Below are 16,387 nucleotides of genomic sequence, written 5' to 3'. Positions count from 1 at the left end.
GAATAAAAGACCACGTATTTCGGTGGCCATTTTGTGTTTAAATAAGAAAAAAGGAGGTTTGGCTGTTCCTGATTTAAAAAAATATTATTATGCTGTAGTAGTGTCACGTTTTGTAGAATGGGCAAGAGAGAATAGTGAAAAAAGATGGAGGTGTATAGAATTCAGTATGAGTGGGACACATTTGGGTCACATAGTGTGGAACCCTCCACATTTTAGGGATTTAGGACCGGATACACATGAAATTACTTACACTGCATTGAATATATGGGATAGGATATATACACAAAAAAATTGAAACGCAATTCCCCACTAATTTATTTGAAGGATAATGTGTTTTTTTGCACCTGGGATGAGGGAGGTAGAGGGTAACTGGATAAAAAAAAGAGATACAGGTGAAGGGCATTCGCACTTTTTAGAATTTTATCAGGTGACACAGAACGGTGGAAACTAGATACATGGAGGTATAATCAGGTGAGAAAATTTGTGGAAAAACGATCTGACCCAATTCGTTCAGAAAAGGAATATACTGCAATGGAAAAGATGATAGTGAAGGGAAATTCCAAAAACAGTATTGCTTATATATATAAAGTGGTGATGGATGAAGAGAATGGGGAGGTTCCCCCATGCATCAAGAAATGGGAAAGGGAAATAGGCACGAGGGACATGGGTATTAGTTTAAGTAATATTTGGAGAATGACACACGAAACAGCAGCCGACGCGAGGATGACAGAGATAAACTATAAATGTCTTGTGAGATGGTACCTTACTTCGGACAGACTGAGTCGTTATCAACCCGAAACTTCGTCTGAATGCTGGAGAGGATGTAAAATGGTAGGTACAATGGCTCATATATGGTGGGAATGTCCCACCATAAGAGACTATTGGATAAGGATTTTGACTTTGATAAAAGATAACGGGTGAATCTGTCCCACTAGACCCATGGGTCTGTCTATTCCATGTGACGGACAGACCGATGTGGGTATATAGGGCCTCACTGATACCTATATTATTAAATGTAGCTAAGGGTTTGATCCCAAAAAATTGGCATAAATTAGAAAGTCCAAAGATAAGTAAGTGGATAAATGGTATAAACTATATTCAAAAAATGGAGAGGGAACAAGATAAGGAGGGGGAGGAGGAAAGGCAAATAGATAAGGAAGATAAATGGAAGGAGTGGGAGGGCTTCAAAAACTCATGGAGATATGTGAGGGAAATAACCCAAGAGACTTTAGAGGGTGCGTTTAGAGGGGGCGTGCATGGGGGGGAGAGGGGGAGGGTAGGGGGTTTGGGGAATAGAGGATTGAAAGGGATTGTGGATGTATACGTGATGTAATCTGGATGTATTGTATTAGTCACCACTGTTCTACTTTTTTTATAATTGAAAATTTTAAATAAAGAATAAAAAAAAAAATATATATATGTTTGTGACGTTGCCCTGTATACTCTCTTCCTCTGTTATCCAGGGCTTCAGTGTCAGCAGTGGTGCTGAGGCGCCTGATTTGGTTAAAATGCTGGTCTGCTGACCAGGCATCCAAAAAAGCCCTGACGGATCTTCCCTTCCTTGGCGACCGGCTCTTTGGAGCTTCTTTGGATGACATTATTAAAAATGCCACTGGTGGTAAGAGCACTCTACTCCCACAGGCCAGGAAGGCTAAGGAGCCACGCCGTAGGCAAGGGCCCTCTTTTTCCAATCACAAATTGCTTTTTCGTCCGCCCGGAGCTTCGGCTAAATGTCCCAGACCGACAGGACGACCACGGAAGGACAAAAACGTCCCTGGAACCGCAAGCCTGCGAACAAAAGTGCTACCGCATGAAGGTTTGCTCCCACCCATGTCTCGGGTGGGGGGGTCCCCTTCGGGAGTTTGCAGCCCGGTGGTCCTCTCGACTATCCGACCAATGGGTCTGCAATCTGATTTTCTCAGTCTACAAGATAGTTTCTCTCTTGGCCGCCAAACAGATTCTACCCCTCTAGCATACCCGTATCCCCGGCTCGCCAGGAGGTCCTCTTGGGGGGGCAGTAAGGGACCTGCTGAGTCACGGGTGGTTGTAACGGTTCCGGAATCGGAACGTTTCCAGGGATTCTACTCAAATCTGTTTGTAGTTTCCAAGAAGGAAGGGGTACGTCCAATCTTGGACCTAAAAGCCCTCAATCACTTTGTGAAAATGCAGAGGTTCAGAATGGAATCAGTTCGCTCAGTAGTCGCTGCACTCCATCAAGGGGACTCCCTGACGTCCTTAGACATCCAGGATGCATACCTGCACATACCAATATGCCTTCGGCATCAAAAGTTTCTGCGATTTGCAGTCGGGGAATCCCACTACCAGTTTGTGGCTCTCTCTTTAGGTCTGGCATCAGCCCCCCGAGTCTTTACCAAGTTATTGGCTCCAGTTTTGGCATTGTTGCGGCAACGTGGGATCCCTAGACGGCATCTTCTGCCTTAGAGTTAGAGGGGGATGTGGCGATCACCATGCAGACCCTTCAACAATTTGGGTGGCTGTTGAACCTAAAAAAGTCGGTGATTGTACCGACCCAGCGTCTGGAGTACTTGGGCTTGCTGCTGGACTTCAGGGAAGCGAGAGTGTTTCTCCCTTCAGACAAACTGCAGACTCTCAGATCCGCGGTAAAACTGCTGATGAACCGCAAGTGGTTGTCGCCCCGCTTCTGAATGCGAGTCCTGGGGCTCATGGTAGCCTCCTTCGAGGCTGTACCATATGCCCAGTTCCACACCAGAGTCCTGCAGAAGGAGATTTTGACAAAATGGGATAAATCTCAGTTGTCCCTGGATCGACAGATTCAGGTGAGCCAGTCAGTCAGAGACTCACTGATCTGGTGGCTGAGGTCCCCGGTGATTCTGTCCAGGAAGTCTTTCCTACCTCTGAAGTGGACAGTGATCACAACGGATGCCAGCCTATCCTGCTGGGGTGGAGTGATGGGGGTTCAGTCGGCTCAGCCTTTTCATATCAATGAGTACATTGTGTTACCATCTTTGTGTCCTAAGCCGAGACACCCTAAGGAGGTGGCCCTTAACGCTCTGGACATGGTTCAGGCTCTTAAGGTGTATTTGTCTGCCACTGCTCCCTTTCGGAAGTCAGACTCATTGTTTGTTTTGGTGTCTGGTCTAAAAGGCATGGCGATCTCGTCGGCCACCATTTCCAGGTGGATCAGACAGATTGTAGTGCAAGCCAACGCCTTGAAGGGGCAGGTGCTCCCCTTTCCGGTCACGGCCCACTCCACAAGGGCAATCGGAACGTCTTGGGTCTTCCGACACCAAGCGTCTGTCGTGCAGGTGTGTACATCGGCGACCTGGTCGTCTGTCCACGCGTTTACCAATTTCTACAAGGTAGACGTCAGTGCATCGGCCAATGCATTTTGCAGGCGGCCGTCTAGTTGCAATTCAATATGCAATATATTTTATTTTCCTGATTTTTCTATAAAAATGCAGTACCGTTAAGTTAATGCGCTGTTGCATTACATTCCGCAGTTTTTGGTGTGGTTGTGGGTAGTCACTCCTGTAGAGGGTACCCTGGTTTTGTGGTGGATTTCTCCACGCACTGTTGTTTTTTTTTTTTTTTGGGGGGGGGGGGGGTAAAGTTTTTCACTAGTTTCCACTTGCCATGGTGGATGAAGTTTCTATGCTGTTTCCCACCCCTCGTTTGGCACTGCTTGGGGGCGTCCCAATGGCTAAGAGAGGAGCTGTGTCGGTCGGTGAATATAAGAGGAAAATAGGATTTTTTTGTACTCGCCATAAAATTCTTTTCTCTGTAATTCACTGACCAACACAGCACCCACCCCTCCTTTTTCTCTTTACGTTATACTGCTTGTTGACATACTGATGACTGCATGGCAGGCTGGAGGGTTGTTGCCCAAGGGACCGCCCCCATGGGCGGAACTAATAGTTCTGAGTGTTGTATTACAACTAATGCCTAGTATCGCCTAGTAATAGGGCATAACAACCCAATGGCTAAGAGAGGAGCTGTGGCGGGCGGTGAAGTACAGAGAAAAGGATTTTACGGTGAGTACAAAAAATCCTATTTCTCTGCTCTACATCCTGACAGATTCCCCCAGATTACTGCATGTTTTGTTGCATTTGTTGCTTTTTTTCACGTGGTAAAGTGTGTGTGGGTTTGTGTTTGGGGTGCCATTAACAAATAATGGCACCAATAGTGAAACTAGTTTATTTTAGGTGAATAAAGGTGGCCTTACACTATACATTCTGATTGTACAATCTGTGTACAACCTCCTTTAGGCTGGCCATAGATGGCCAAGGAACTGGCCAGAATTTGAACAGTGAGTGGGCAGGCTGAATGTACCAAGTTAATCTATCGATCAACTTTCTGCCCCCGTCGGGAGCAGACAATTGCTCAGCAGGAGTGATTCTCCTGTCAACACGGTGCGCTGACGAGGGAATCGTGCAAATGGGTTGCACAAAATAAATTCACACCGTCTATGTCCTGCCTTAGATTTACCAAAACTATATAAAGGGACACCCCAATCTATCCAGTCACTCTGTATCTAATCAGGCAGGCCCTTGTACTACATAGTTGATGGTAGATCTAAAGGAGATTGAACAATCAGAGTGTATAGCGAGCTTTACAGACTTCCAGGACACTTCTCCTGTTTACAGTACTACAGCAAGAAAATGGTACAGGACAATCAATGGCTGTGTATTCATTGATTGTATGCAAATACAGAGGTGGGTGGAAGCAATCACCTGGAGGGGGAGGCAGGTGCAGGGTGTGTGCGCTAAGGAGGTCAGCAGCTAAATTCCTTTCTGTGTCTAAAGGCCCCTTTCACACTGGGGCGGGAGCGGCGTCGGCGGTAAAACTGCGCTATTTTTAGCACCTCTTTACCGTCGTCTTAACAGCGTTATTTGGACGATAGCGGGACGGTTTTTCCCCCCTGCTAGCGGCCGAGAAAGGGTTAAAACCACCGCAAAGCACTGCTGCAGCAGCACTTTGCCGGTGGTATAGCCGCACTGCCCCATTCATTTCAATGGGCAGGAGCGTAGTATACACCACTCCTTCACTGCTCCAAAGATGCTATTAGCAGGACTTTTTTTTTTACCATCCTGCTCCAGTGTGAAAGCCCTCGGGGCTTTCACATTGGAGACACAGCAGCGGCTGTTTCAGGGCACTTTGCAGGCACTATTTTTAGTGCCTGCAAAGCGCCCCAGTGTGAAAGGGGTCTAACGGTTTCCCATCCTAAGGCTGGGTTTCACACTGGTGCGCCAAAGCACTTTGGCTTCGGCATTGGGAGCACATGTCGCATGATGTGTATAATCAGTGATTCCCTATTAGAGCTGTCTTAACTGGTCCAACTTTAAAAAAGGTCCCTGCCCTTCTTTGGTGTGACTTTGATCCTACTTCAGCCCATTGAATATCATTGATGTTGGATCATCGTCTTAACTGATCCGACTTTGGCATGCAACTTGTTCTCTGAGGATCTTGAAGGAGAACTCCACTCCAAATAAAAAAAAAAATGGCACGGCGTTCCCCCTTCAAGACCATACCAAACTGTATGAATTTTAAGGGGAACCCCCACAACAAAATTAACGGTGTGTGGGGGGTCCCTCCAAAATCCATACCAAACCAGAACGCAGTCTGGCAGGTCAGGAAGGTGGGGGGGGCGGGACGCGAACAAGCACCCCCTACTACTGGACCATACTAGGCCACATGCCCTCAAAATGGGGAGGGGGGTGATGGTTGTGGGGGTTTGCATGTGGGGGGCTTATTGGAATTTGAAAGCCTCCTTTAATAAGGGGGCCCTCAGATCACAGCCCCCACCCTATTTGAATAATTATGGGGTACATTGTACCCATTTACCTTAAAACAAAAATAAAAAGTCCAAAAATAAAAACGGTACACAGGTTTTTGACAAAGTAATTTATTAAAGCAGCTCTGGCGTCTCTTCTCCTTTACGATTTCTTCACCCTCAGGCGATGTCTTCATCCTCTGGTTCTTCTTCCGCTGCCAGTTCCTCTCCCTCTGCCGGTTCTTCATCCAATCTTTTCCCGACTCTCACTCCCACTGTAATGCTAGGTGTGCCATGTGCCATTACTTATATAGCCATGGGGCATGGCCACACAGTGATGTCATCTGGAGGCCCCACCTCCTTGTGACCTCACCGCCCGTGGGGGTGAGTGTGCACTGACTTTGTTGGTCCGACTATTTGTTCGATGCCATTGGCTTAAATAGTATTGAAGCCTGGATGGCATGATAGCCAGGCATTTGGAATTTTAATACAGTATTTTATAATATGACCTTTGATTCTATATTATACCATAAAATACTTTGCTTTTGTTACATTGGGGCTGATTTAGTAAAATTGGAGAGTGAAAAATCTGGTGTAGTTCTGCATAGAAAACAATCACTTTCCAGGTATTTTTTCTCAAAGCTAAGTTGAATAAGCTAAAGTCAGCAGCTGATTGGCTAACAGACACAGCTGCACCAAATTTTGCACTCCTGTTTTAGTAAATCGATCCCATTATGTTAAATAAAATATTATTTTATAGTGAAGATTATTAATGTGGTGACTCAGGCTACACATTATTGATCATGTGTGTTTTTTTTTTTTTCACAGGTCCCAATGCCCTCGCTGGGTCGTTTCCTGTGTAATGGGCCATCACAATGTTGTATTTTTCCAGCTTCTACATGTGCCTTTGTTGCCTTTTCACCTGGTCAGTCTTCCTCTCGGCTTCCACACATGCTGCCTGCTTTCTCTCCAGTAACGACGCCAGTGCCACAAGTCGGGGAGACAAGCTGACCTGGGCTGTCCGTCTGGACCCCTCTCAAGGCTCTGGAAGGAGAGAGGAGTTGGATGCCCTTGCCAATGAACTTTCAGATGCTGCAGGGCTTGAAAACCGAGGTGTTATAGGGGAATTAAAGGACCATTACCTGTTTGTACATATGGGTGATGCACATTGTCATGACGAAGTTCGTAAAACAATCCATGATCTTTTCACACAACATGACAGCGTGAGATGGTTCTCAGAGCAAAAACTACTGAAGCGGTCCAAAAGGAGCTTGCACTTTAATGATCCTAAATACCCATTACAGTGGCATTTGGTAAGACTTCTACTTTGAATCTTGAAAGTCCAATGCAATATGAAAAGTGGTGTTTAAACCTATTCAGGGTCAGATCTCTGCACTTGAGTTTTATACAAATGACCATAGTTAGGTTGAAAAAAGACACAAGTCCATCTAGTTCAACCATAAAAAAAATTATACAATCCCATATGCCCACAGTTGATCCAGAGGAAGGCAAAAAATATCCAGCAAAGCATGAGCCAATTTTGCTACAGCAGGGGAAAAAATTCCTTCCTGATCCATCGTTATGCAATCGGATTTTCCCTGGATTAACTTTACCTATAAATGTCAGTACCCAGTTTTATTATGTACATTTAGGAAAGAATCCAGGCCTTTTTAAAGCAATCTACTGAGCTGGCCAGAACCACCCCTGGAAGGAGTCTATTCCACATTTCACAGCTCTTACTGTGAAGAAACCTTTCCGTATTTGGAGATGAAATCTCTTTTCCTATATGCATAAAGAGTGCCCCCATGTCCTCTGTGTTGACCGTAAAGTTAATAATTGAACACCAAGTTCACTATATGGATCACTTATCTATTTGTATATGTTGCTCATATCCCCCCTTAATCTCCTCTTCTCTTCCTCATAGCTGAGCTCCTCCATGCCTCTTATCAGTTTGGTTGCCCTTCTCTACGCTATCTCCAGTTCCCTGATATCCGTTTTGTGAACTGGCACCCAAAACTGAACTGCATATTCCAGATGAGATCTTACTAATTATTTGTACAGGGGCCAGAGGTTCTAACTTCTCATTTCAGATGTTTACGGGCTCAACAGTGAGATTGTTTCCAGGGTAGGTTGAAGGTGCACAGATGGGAAATCTTGATGGTAAAAAGGGTAAAGCCGCTATGGGGGGGGGGGGTGTTACAGCTTGTACCTAACGCCTCAAAATTGCCTACTAATTTGTGGCTTGTAGTAGTGGATCTGTAAATTTTTATTAATAAAAAATTATATATACATACACACACGCCAGTATACAGAAATATCAAATGCGCCATCTTGGGCTGTATATTTATATTGCTGATATAAATAACTAAAAGGAAAAAAACAACATTTTTAAAGGATTTTGCATAAAATTACCCACCTAGAAATTGCTCCTTTGCACCTACTAGGTACAGATAATCACACAAGAAAGGTTAAAAAATGTCCCCCTCCAACAGAATCATTCACTTTTTTCTGTGCCTACTAGGTAGGGCTCTCAGCACTGTTTTTATCTTTTTTTTTTTGGGGATCCCTGGACTTTTGTTTCTTGATGTCTTTACGTTTGGTGGTGAGAGGTGTCTGGGTGGGGGTTACCAGTGCTCCAAAATTAGGCTGGCCATACATCAGAATTCAGCCAGTACCGGACAAATTTTGATCAATATATGGCCATTCATGAGAAGTCGATGTATCAATCAGCATCTCATGAACTAGACTTCTGGGAAATTTCCGCTGGATTGGCACTGTAGCCAATAGGTTGCAACCCTGCTTTGTGTATTTGGATGACGGGGAGGTGGAGGAATCTCTCCACTGTCCAAAATAAAATGACACAGCAGGAAGGATTCCCACATCCAAACCAAATGTGTGCAAGTGGGAATTGGTTAATTTATTTTTTCACTCAGCCAGCTGGTTGAATGAAAAAAACTGAACCATGTATGGGCAGCTTTAGACTCAACTTTGGTCTCCTTGTGCATCAGTTCCATGGTTGCACTTCAACCCAAAAGTCTCAAGGTACTATACAAGGAACATCACTTACAGCTTTGGCAGTGCCACTTCCATTCCTGCATTGATCAGAAAATAGGAAACTTGTTTTTCCCCATGCTATATTTGTGTCTTTCCATTGGGGTTACCACTGGCGCTATACAATCACAGAAACTAGGAATGCATCAATACCATTTTTTTTTACAGGGAGTTGTTCAGTTGTGTCTCGACTCTTTGTGACCTCATGGACCACAGTGCTCCATGCTTTTCCGTCCTCCACTGCCTCCTGGAGCTTGCTTAACCACTTGCTTACTGGGCACTTAAACCCCCCTCCTGCCCAGACCAATTTTCAGCTTTCATCGCTGATGCACTTTGAATGACAATTGCGCGGCCATACAACACTGTACCCAAATGAAATTTTTATAATTTTTTTCCCCACAAATAGAGCTTTCTTTTGGTGGTATTTAATTACAGCTGGGAGTTTTATTTTTTGCTAAACAAACAAAAAAAGATGCAAAAAAAAAAAAATCATGTTTAATAGTTTGTTATAAAATTTTGCAAACAGGTCATTTTTCTCCTTCATTGAAGTGCGCTGATGAGGCGGCACTGATAGGCTGCACTGGTGGGCACTGATAGGCATAGTTAAGGCGGCACTAATAGGCACAGATAAGGTGGCACCGATAGGCACAGATAAGGCAGCACTGATGGGCAAAGATGGGCACGGATGGGTGGCACTAAGGGGTACTGATAGGTACCACTGATAGATGGGACTGATGGGCACTGATAGGTGGCACTGCTGGGCACTGATGGGCGGCACTGATGGGCACTGGTAGATTACACTGATGGGCACGGATATGTGGCACTGGGGTGCAGCACCTTTGTTGAGGCAGATTGTGGGCACTGCTGAGTGGCACTGTGGGCACTGCTGGGTGGCACTATGGGCACTACTGGGTGGCACTGACAGGGGGCACTTATTTTTTAACGAGGTGGCACTGGCAGGTGGGCACTGGCAGGGGGCAGGTGGGCACTGGCAGGGCTGGCCGTGATCGGGACTGATGTCCCGATCACGACCGCCGGCTATCGGCTCTCTTTTTTTTCTCCTCGCGCTGTCAGCGCGAGGAGGAATAATAGCCGATTACCGGCTCCGTTGTATCACATGATCAGCTGTCATTGGCTGACAGCTGATCACGTGATAAGGGGTCAGGATCGACCCATTGCTCGGATCAGTCATCATAGACTCGCTGATCACAGGGCGCGCAGGCCGCTCGTGCACTGGACGCGGTCAATAGACGTAGTCCCGGCAAAGGAGGTCCGCGCTCATTCGGCTATAGCGCGGGTCTCTAGTGGTTAAAGAGGAAGTAAACCCTGATGAGTTTACTTCCTCTTTCATTCCCTGCAAAGGTAAAGCATAATGGACTACTATGCATCGCATAGTAGTCCATTATGTGTCACTTACCTGACAAAGGAGCCAGCGAAGTCACCGCTGTCCCCTGTAGTCCGGCGCATCAATCTTCTCGGTGGGTCTCGCTGCTCCGCCGGTGTCATTCGGTGAAGCCATGATGACGTTACTCACGCGCATGCGCACAGGAGCCGCCACTAGCGGCATATCGCTAGGGGTGCCTTTTTTTGGCAAATATCTCCTAAACCATGTAGGTTTAGGAGATATTTCTTGGACCTACAGGTAAGCCTTAATCTAGGCTTACCTGTAGGTCAAAGTTGGTTGTAAGGGTTTACAACCACTTTAACTTAAGGCTCGGTTCACACAGGGGGCGATGCGAGGCGACACGACTTGCCTCGCCGCGACCTCAGCGGCGACTTGCAAATGACTTCTGTATAGAAGTCAATGCAAGTCGCCCGAGGTTGCCCAAAAGTAGTACAGGAACCTTTTTTCTAAGTCGGAGCGACTCGAGTCGCTCCTCTTAGAACGGTTCCGTAGTACAGAACGGGGGCGACTTGTCAGGTCGCGGCACGGCAAGTCGTGTCGCCTCGCGTCGCCCCCTGTGTGAACGGAGCCTCATGGTCATTGTTTTGGTGATGCTATCTATTTGTTTTGTTTTTTCCCCCATTGTTTTCCATTGTTTTGATGATGCTATCTATCCATCTTTTTTTCTGTCATCCTTGTTTTCCTTTTTCCTTCCGTGTTTCCCAGCAACGGGGTCTTTTCCAATAAGTCGTCTTCACATTAGGTGACCAAAGTATTCAAGTTTCAGCTTCAGGATCTGTCCTTTCAGTGAATATTCAGGCTTGATTTCTTTCAAGATCGACTGGTTTGATCTTCTTGCCATCCAAGGGACTTTCAAGAGTCTTCTCCCACACCATAGTTCAAAAACATAAATTCTTTGGCGTTCAGCCTCTCTTATGGTAAAACTTTTACAGACATCGGTTACTACTGGGCATACCATAGCTTATATGGCACTTTGTCAGTAGGGTGATGTCTCTGCTTTTATATTGTTGTCTAGGTTTGCCATTGCTTTTCTCCGAAGACATTGTAAAGGGGTTGTAAAGGGGTTGTAATGTCGGAAGTTTTTTTTATATCTTAATGCATTAAGATAAAAAACCTTCTGTGTGCAGCAGCTGCCCCAGCACCCCCTAATAGTTACCTGAGCCCCATCTCTCTCCAGCGAGTTCCTTGACCATCCGGGGCACTCCTCCTGATTGGCTGAGAAACAGCAGTGGCACCATTGGCTCCCGTTGCTGTCAATCAAGGTCAGTTAGCCTTTCAGGGGAGAGAGGGGATGTGGCCAAAACAGGACTCCTTGTCTGAATGTGGACACAGAGCTGTGACTTGGCTTGGGTGCCCCTATAGCAAGCTGCTTGCTGCGGGGGCACTCAACAGGAGAGAGAGGCCAGGGGACCCGAGAAGAGGAGGATCCAGGCTGCTCTGTGCAAATCTACTGCACTAAGCAGGTAAGTATTAGACATGTGCATTCGTTTTCGTCCGAATGCATTTTCGTCCGAATTTCAGGTATTTTCATTTTCGTTTTGACAAACGATAACGAAAGCACAGAATCCAAAAAACGAAAGCTTCGACATAAATAAATGCTTTATTTTCGTTTTCGTTGTTACAACAGTTCGATATAGAATAGGAGATTCGACGTGACTCTGACAATAACAATCTGTCTATAGAACCTGTGGTCGAATGTGCCTAACCTTACCTCTATTAGTCCAAGATTATATAGAGAAAATATTCGACAGAGAAAAAAGATTTGACAGAGAGAAAAGATTCTGCAAGTTACTGTCCTAAAAAGTGTTTGGGGACCCGGGTCCTGCCCCAGGGGACATGTATCAATGCAAAAAACGTTTTAAAAACGGCCGTTTTTTCAGGAGCAGTGATTTTAAAAATGATTAAAGTGAAACAATAAAAGTGTAATATTCCTTTAAATTTCGTAGCTGGGGGGTGTCTATAGTATGCCTGTGAAGGGGCACATGTTTCTGGTACTTAGAGCTGTCCCTGCACAAAGTGTCATTTGTGCAGGAAAAAAAGTCCTTTAAAATCACTCGCAGCTATTATGAATTGTCGGCTCTGTAATACAGAGAACACTCATTGAAAGCCATTGATTAAAAAAAAAAAAAAATTTTTTTTAAAAAGCGTGGGGGTCCCCCAAATTCAATTACCAGGCCCTTCAGGTCTGGTATGGATATTAAGGGGAACCCTGCTTCAAATAAAAAAAAAACAATTGACATGGGGTTCCCCCTAAATATCCATACCAGCCCCTTCAGGTCTGGTATAGATATTAAGGGGAACCCTGCATCAAAAAAAAAAAAAAAAAAAGACGTGGGGGTCCCCCTAAAAATCCATACCAGACCCTTTATCCGAGCATGCAACCTGGCAGGCGGCAGGAAAAGAGGGGGGGGACGAGAGAGCGCCCCCCTCTCTCCTGAACCGTACCAGGCCACATGCCCTCAACATTGGGAGAATGCTTTGGGGGTCTGTGACCCCTCAAAGCACCTTGTCCTCATGTTGATGTGGAGAAGGGCCTCATCCCCACAACACTGGCCGGTGGTTGTGGGGGTCTGCGGGCGGGGGGCTTATCAGAATCTGGAAGCCCCCTTTAACAAGGGGACCCCCAGATCCCGCCCCCCCCCCCCCCCCCGTTTGAAATGGTAAGGGGGTACTTTCCTACCATTTCACAAAGAAAGTGTAAAAATTAGTTAAATAAGACAAACACTTTTGAAAAATTCCTTTATTAAACATAAAAAAAAGATTGCAGCGGTGGTAATCCACTCTTGCTATCCAGCGACAGATGATCATCTCTCCAGCAATGGCTGATCTGATCCAGCACAGCGAATCCATCCATCCATCTTCTGTCTCCACGGAGGAGACACTGCGGGGATCCCGGCGGCCTGACGTTTGTTATATGCGGTGGGCGGGGCCATCCGTCACCTGACCCCGCCCCCTCTGACGCAAGGGGAAACACGGGCTTCCCCATGACGTATGGGTGACCCCGCCCCCCTCTGATGTAACACAGGCAGGTTTCTGTTACATCAGAGGGGAGCGGGGTCACCCATACGTCACTGGGGAAGCTCGGGTTTCCCCTTGCGTCAGAGGGGGGCGGGGTCAGGTGATGGGTGGCCCCGTCCTCCGCATATAACAAACGTCAGGCCGCCGGGATCCCCGCAGTGTCTCCTCTGTGGAGACAGAAGATGGATGGATTTGCTGCGCTGGATCAGATCAGCCATCGCTGGACCCAGGAGAGATGATCATCCATCCATCGCTGGAATCTTTTTTTTTTTTTTTTCTTTTATATATATATATTTTTTTTAATAAAGGCATTTTTCAAAAGTGTTAGTCTTATTTAACTATTTTTTACACTTTCTTTGCGAAATGGTAGGGGTACTTTTGTACCCCCTTACCATTTCAAACGGGGGGGTGGGATCTGGGGGTCCCCTTGTTAAAGGGGGCTTCCAGATTCTGATAAGCCCCACGCCCGCAGACCCCCACAACCACCGGCCAGGGTTGTGGGGATGAGGCCCTTCTCCACATCAACATGGGGACAAGGTGCTTTGAGGGGTCACAGACCCCCAAAGCATCCTCCCAATGTTGAGGGCATGTGGCCTGGTACGGTTCAGGAGGGAGGGGGGGCGCTCTCTCGTCCGCCCCTCTTTTCCTGTGGCCTGCTAGGTTGCGTGCTCGGATAAAGGGTCTGGTATGGATATTTAGGGGAAACCCCATGTCAATTGTTTTTTTGTTTTTTTTTGAAGCAGGGTTCCCCTTAATATCCATACTAGACCTGAAGGGCCTGGTAATTGAATTTGGGGGACCCCCACACTTTTTTTTAATTTATTTATTTTTATCAATGACTTTCAATGAGTGTTCTCTGTATTACGGAGCCGACAATTCATAATAGCTGCGAGTGATTTTAAAGGACTTTTTTTCCTGCATAAATGACACTTTGTGCAGGGACAGTTCTAAGCACCAGAAACATGCGCCCCTTCACAGTCATACTATAGACACCCCCCAGGTACGAAATTTAAAGGAATATTACACTTTTATTGTTTCACTTTAATCATTTTTAAAATCACTGCTCCCGAAAAAACGGCCGTTTTTAAAACTTTTTTTTGCATTGATACATGTCCCCTGGGGCAGGACCCGGGTCCCCAAACACTTTTTAGGACAGTAACTTGCAGAATCTTTTCTCTCTGTCAAATCTTTTTTCTCTGTTGAATATTTTCTCTATATAATCTTGGACTAATAGAGGTAAGGTTAGGCCCATTCGACCACAGGTTCTATAGACAGGACCCGGGTCCCCAAACACTTTTTAGGACAGTAACTTGCATATTAGCCTTTAAAATTAGCACTTTAGATTTTGAACGTTGGAGTCCCATAGACTTTAATAGGGTTCTAAAGTTCACACAAAGTATGCTATATACTAGCTCCGTCGAATCTTCTTTATACATTCGACAGACACCATAAGCCTTCAAAGACAGATTCGACCGTAATTCATGTGGTTTTTCGGACGAATGCAATTTTTGAACGAAAAACAAAATAAATAACGAATTTCGGGAGTAACTAAATACATTTTTTGGACGAAAACTAAATTCCGAAACGAAATATTTTACTCTGCACATGTCTAGTAAGTATAACATGTTTGTTATTTTTAGAGGGGGAAAAAAAAAAACAAGACTTTACAATCACTTTAATTTCATGGCTACAGTCACCATCCGCCGTTACCTTGGAGCCTAGGAAGATAAAATCTGTCACTGTTTCCATTTCTTCTTCTATTTGCAAAGGAGTGATTGGACCAGTTGTCATGATCTTTGTTTTCTTAATGTTCAGTTTCAGGCCAGCTTTTGTGCGCTCCTCTCACCTTCATCAAGAGACTCATTGGTTCTTCTTCACTTATGAGTGCTGATACTTTTTTCTTTTTTCTTTTTTTTCCTTTTAGTACTCCCTGATATTAATTACCGATACCTAAAGCAACTGTTTTGCTTATGCTTCAGCTTTCAGAAATGGTACAAAGCATTGAAAAGTTATTTACAAAGGAAGTCCATTTATTTTTTATATGTGAAACGTGTAAATATATGTTAAAGGTATAAAAATAACGAACAAAGCAAAAAAAAAAAAAAAAAAAGTTTGCATTATTATTACTGTATTTTATAAAATAGAAGTGAAAAAAAAAAGTCAGCAGGAAAATAATTAAATGGAGAAGTAGAATATGGGGGCAATCAAGGCTGATTAGAGTAAATTATGGGTTAAAGTGGAGGCCCACCCTAAAAAAAAAAAAAAAAAACAGCATTAATAATCTTAAAAAAATGAAGAAAAAAATATTTGAAAAAAAATGTTTTTTTTACCTTACCTGAAATCCATGTCACTAGGCAGTCTTCCTAATCTGCCTCTTCCTACTCCACAGTGATCTTCGGTCTTCTCTCCTCATCACGTTGTCTTCTGGGTAATGGGGCGCGCTGTGTTCTGGGAACTGTGTGTTTCCTAACACGGCGCATCCTTTTCACAAAGCGCTGCGTGACTCGCATATGCGCAGTAGAAAACGGGCAGTGAAGCCGCAAGGCTCCACTGCCTGTTTCCCTTAGTGAGGATGGTGGCTCTGGGACCCGTGAGCTGAGGGACAGGTCGGCCTGGGGTGGCCGTCATTGCAGAAGCCATGGAAATGTGAGTGTCCTTATTAAAAGTCAGCAGCTACTTTTTTTTTTTTTTTTTTTTTAGCTGCTGACTTTTAAAAAAAAATTCTCCCTGCTGGAACACCCCTTTAAGAAGGGGTTAAGCAGGAACATTTAATAAAGTTTCTCTATCGCTCACTGATGGACACAGCAACTTTTCTTTACCTTAGGGTTAGATTGCCCCTTTAGGAGACGACTAGGCAGAAAGTGTTAAAAACAGCAACACTTGCACAGTACCGCACGGGGGCGGCCCTACTGGCTATAACCCCTCACACTGAATCCAGCAGCTCAGCTTTTTTCTGCCTAGTGTAGGAGAAGGACCTGGCTCCCGATGGGACCATTGGTCCTGGGAATTTTTTTCTGCATTTTTGATTCCTTTGATCTTCAATCAACAGCCCGCCCCAGCCTGGCCATCGATCGTGAGCAGGCCCTAGCTATGCACTGGGTCGGCCACGACATGCCCCATCTATTCCAGGGGCGGCCAGAGAGCTATATGCTCCTGGGGGC

At 45.3% G+C, this 16,387-nt stretch overlaps 1 protein-coding gene across 3 annotated transcripts in view; it reads left to right on the top strand.

Moving 5' to 3' along the window:
* The window catches only part of PCSK7 (proprotein convertase subtilisin/kexin type 7), a 217,822-nt gene that overhangs the window by 26,843 nt on the left and 174,592 nt on the right, over positions 1 to 16,387 (top strand). For all 3 annotated transcript variants that reach the window (XM_077456987.1, XM_077456985.1, XM_077456986.1), the window contains exon 2: positions 6,581 to 7,065. In XM_077456987.1, coding sequence (XP_077313113.1) covers positions 6,628 to 7,065 — 438 coding nt within the window. In that variant the 5' untranslated portion in view covers positions 6,581 to 6,627. The remainder of the gene's footprint in view (positions 1 to 6,580; positions 7,066 to 16,387) is intronic.

The sequence above is a fragment of the Lithobates pipiens genome, unplaced genomic scaffold, assembly GCF_037356315.1.
Source record: "Lithobates pipiens isolate NorthernLeopardFrog02 unplaced genomic scaffold, aLitPip1_a1.2 Scaffold_27, whole genome shotgun sequence".
In the NCBI taxonomy this organism is placed as follows: domain Eukaryota; kingdom Metazoa; phylum Chordata; class Amphibia; order Anura; family Ranidae; genus Lithobates; species Lithobates pipiens.
This window is presented reverse-complemented; position numbering and strand designations above follow the sequence as displayed.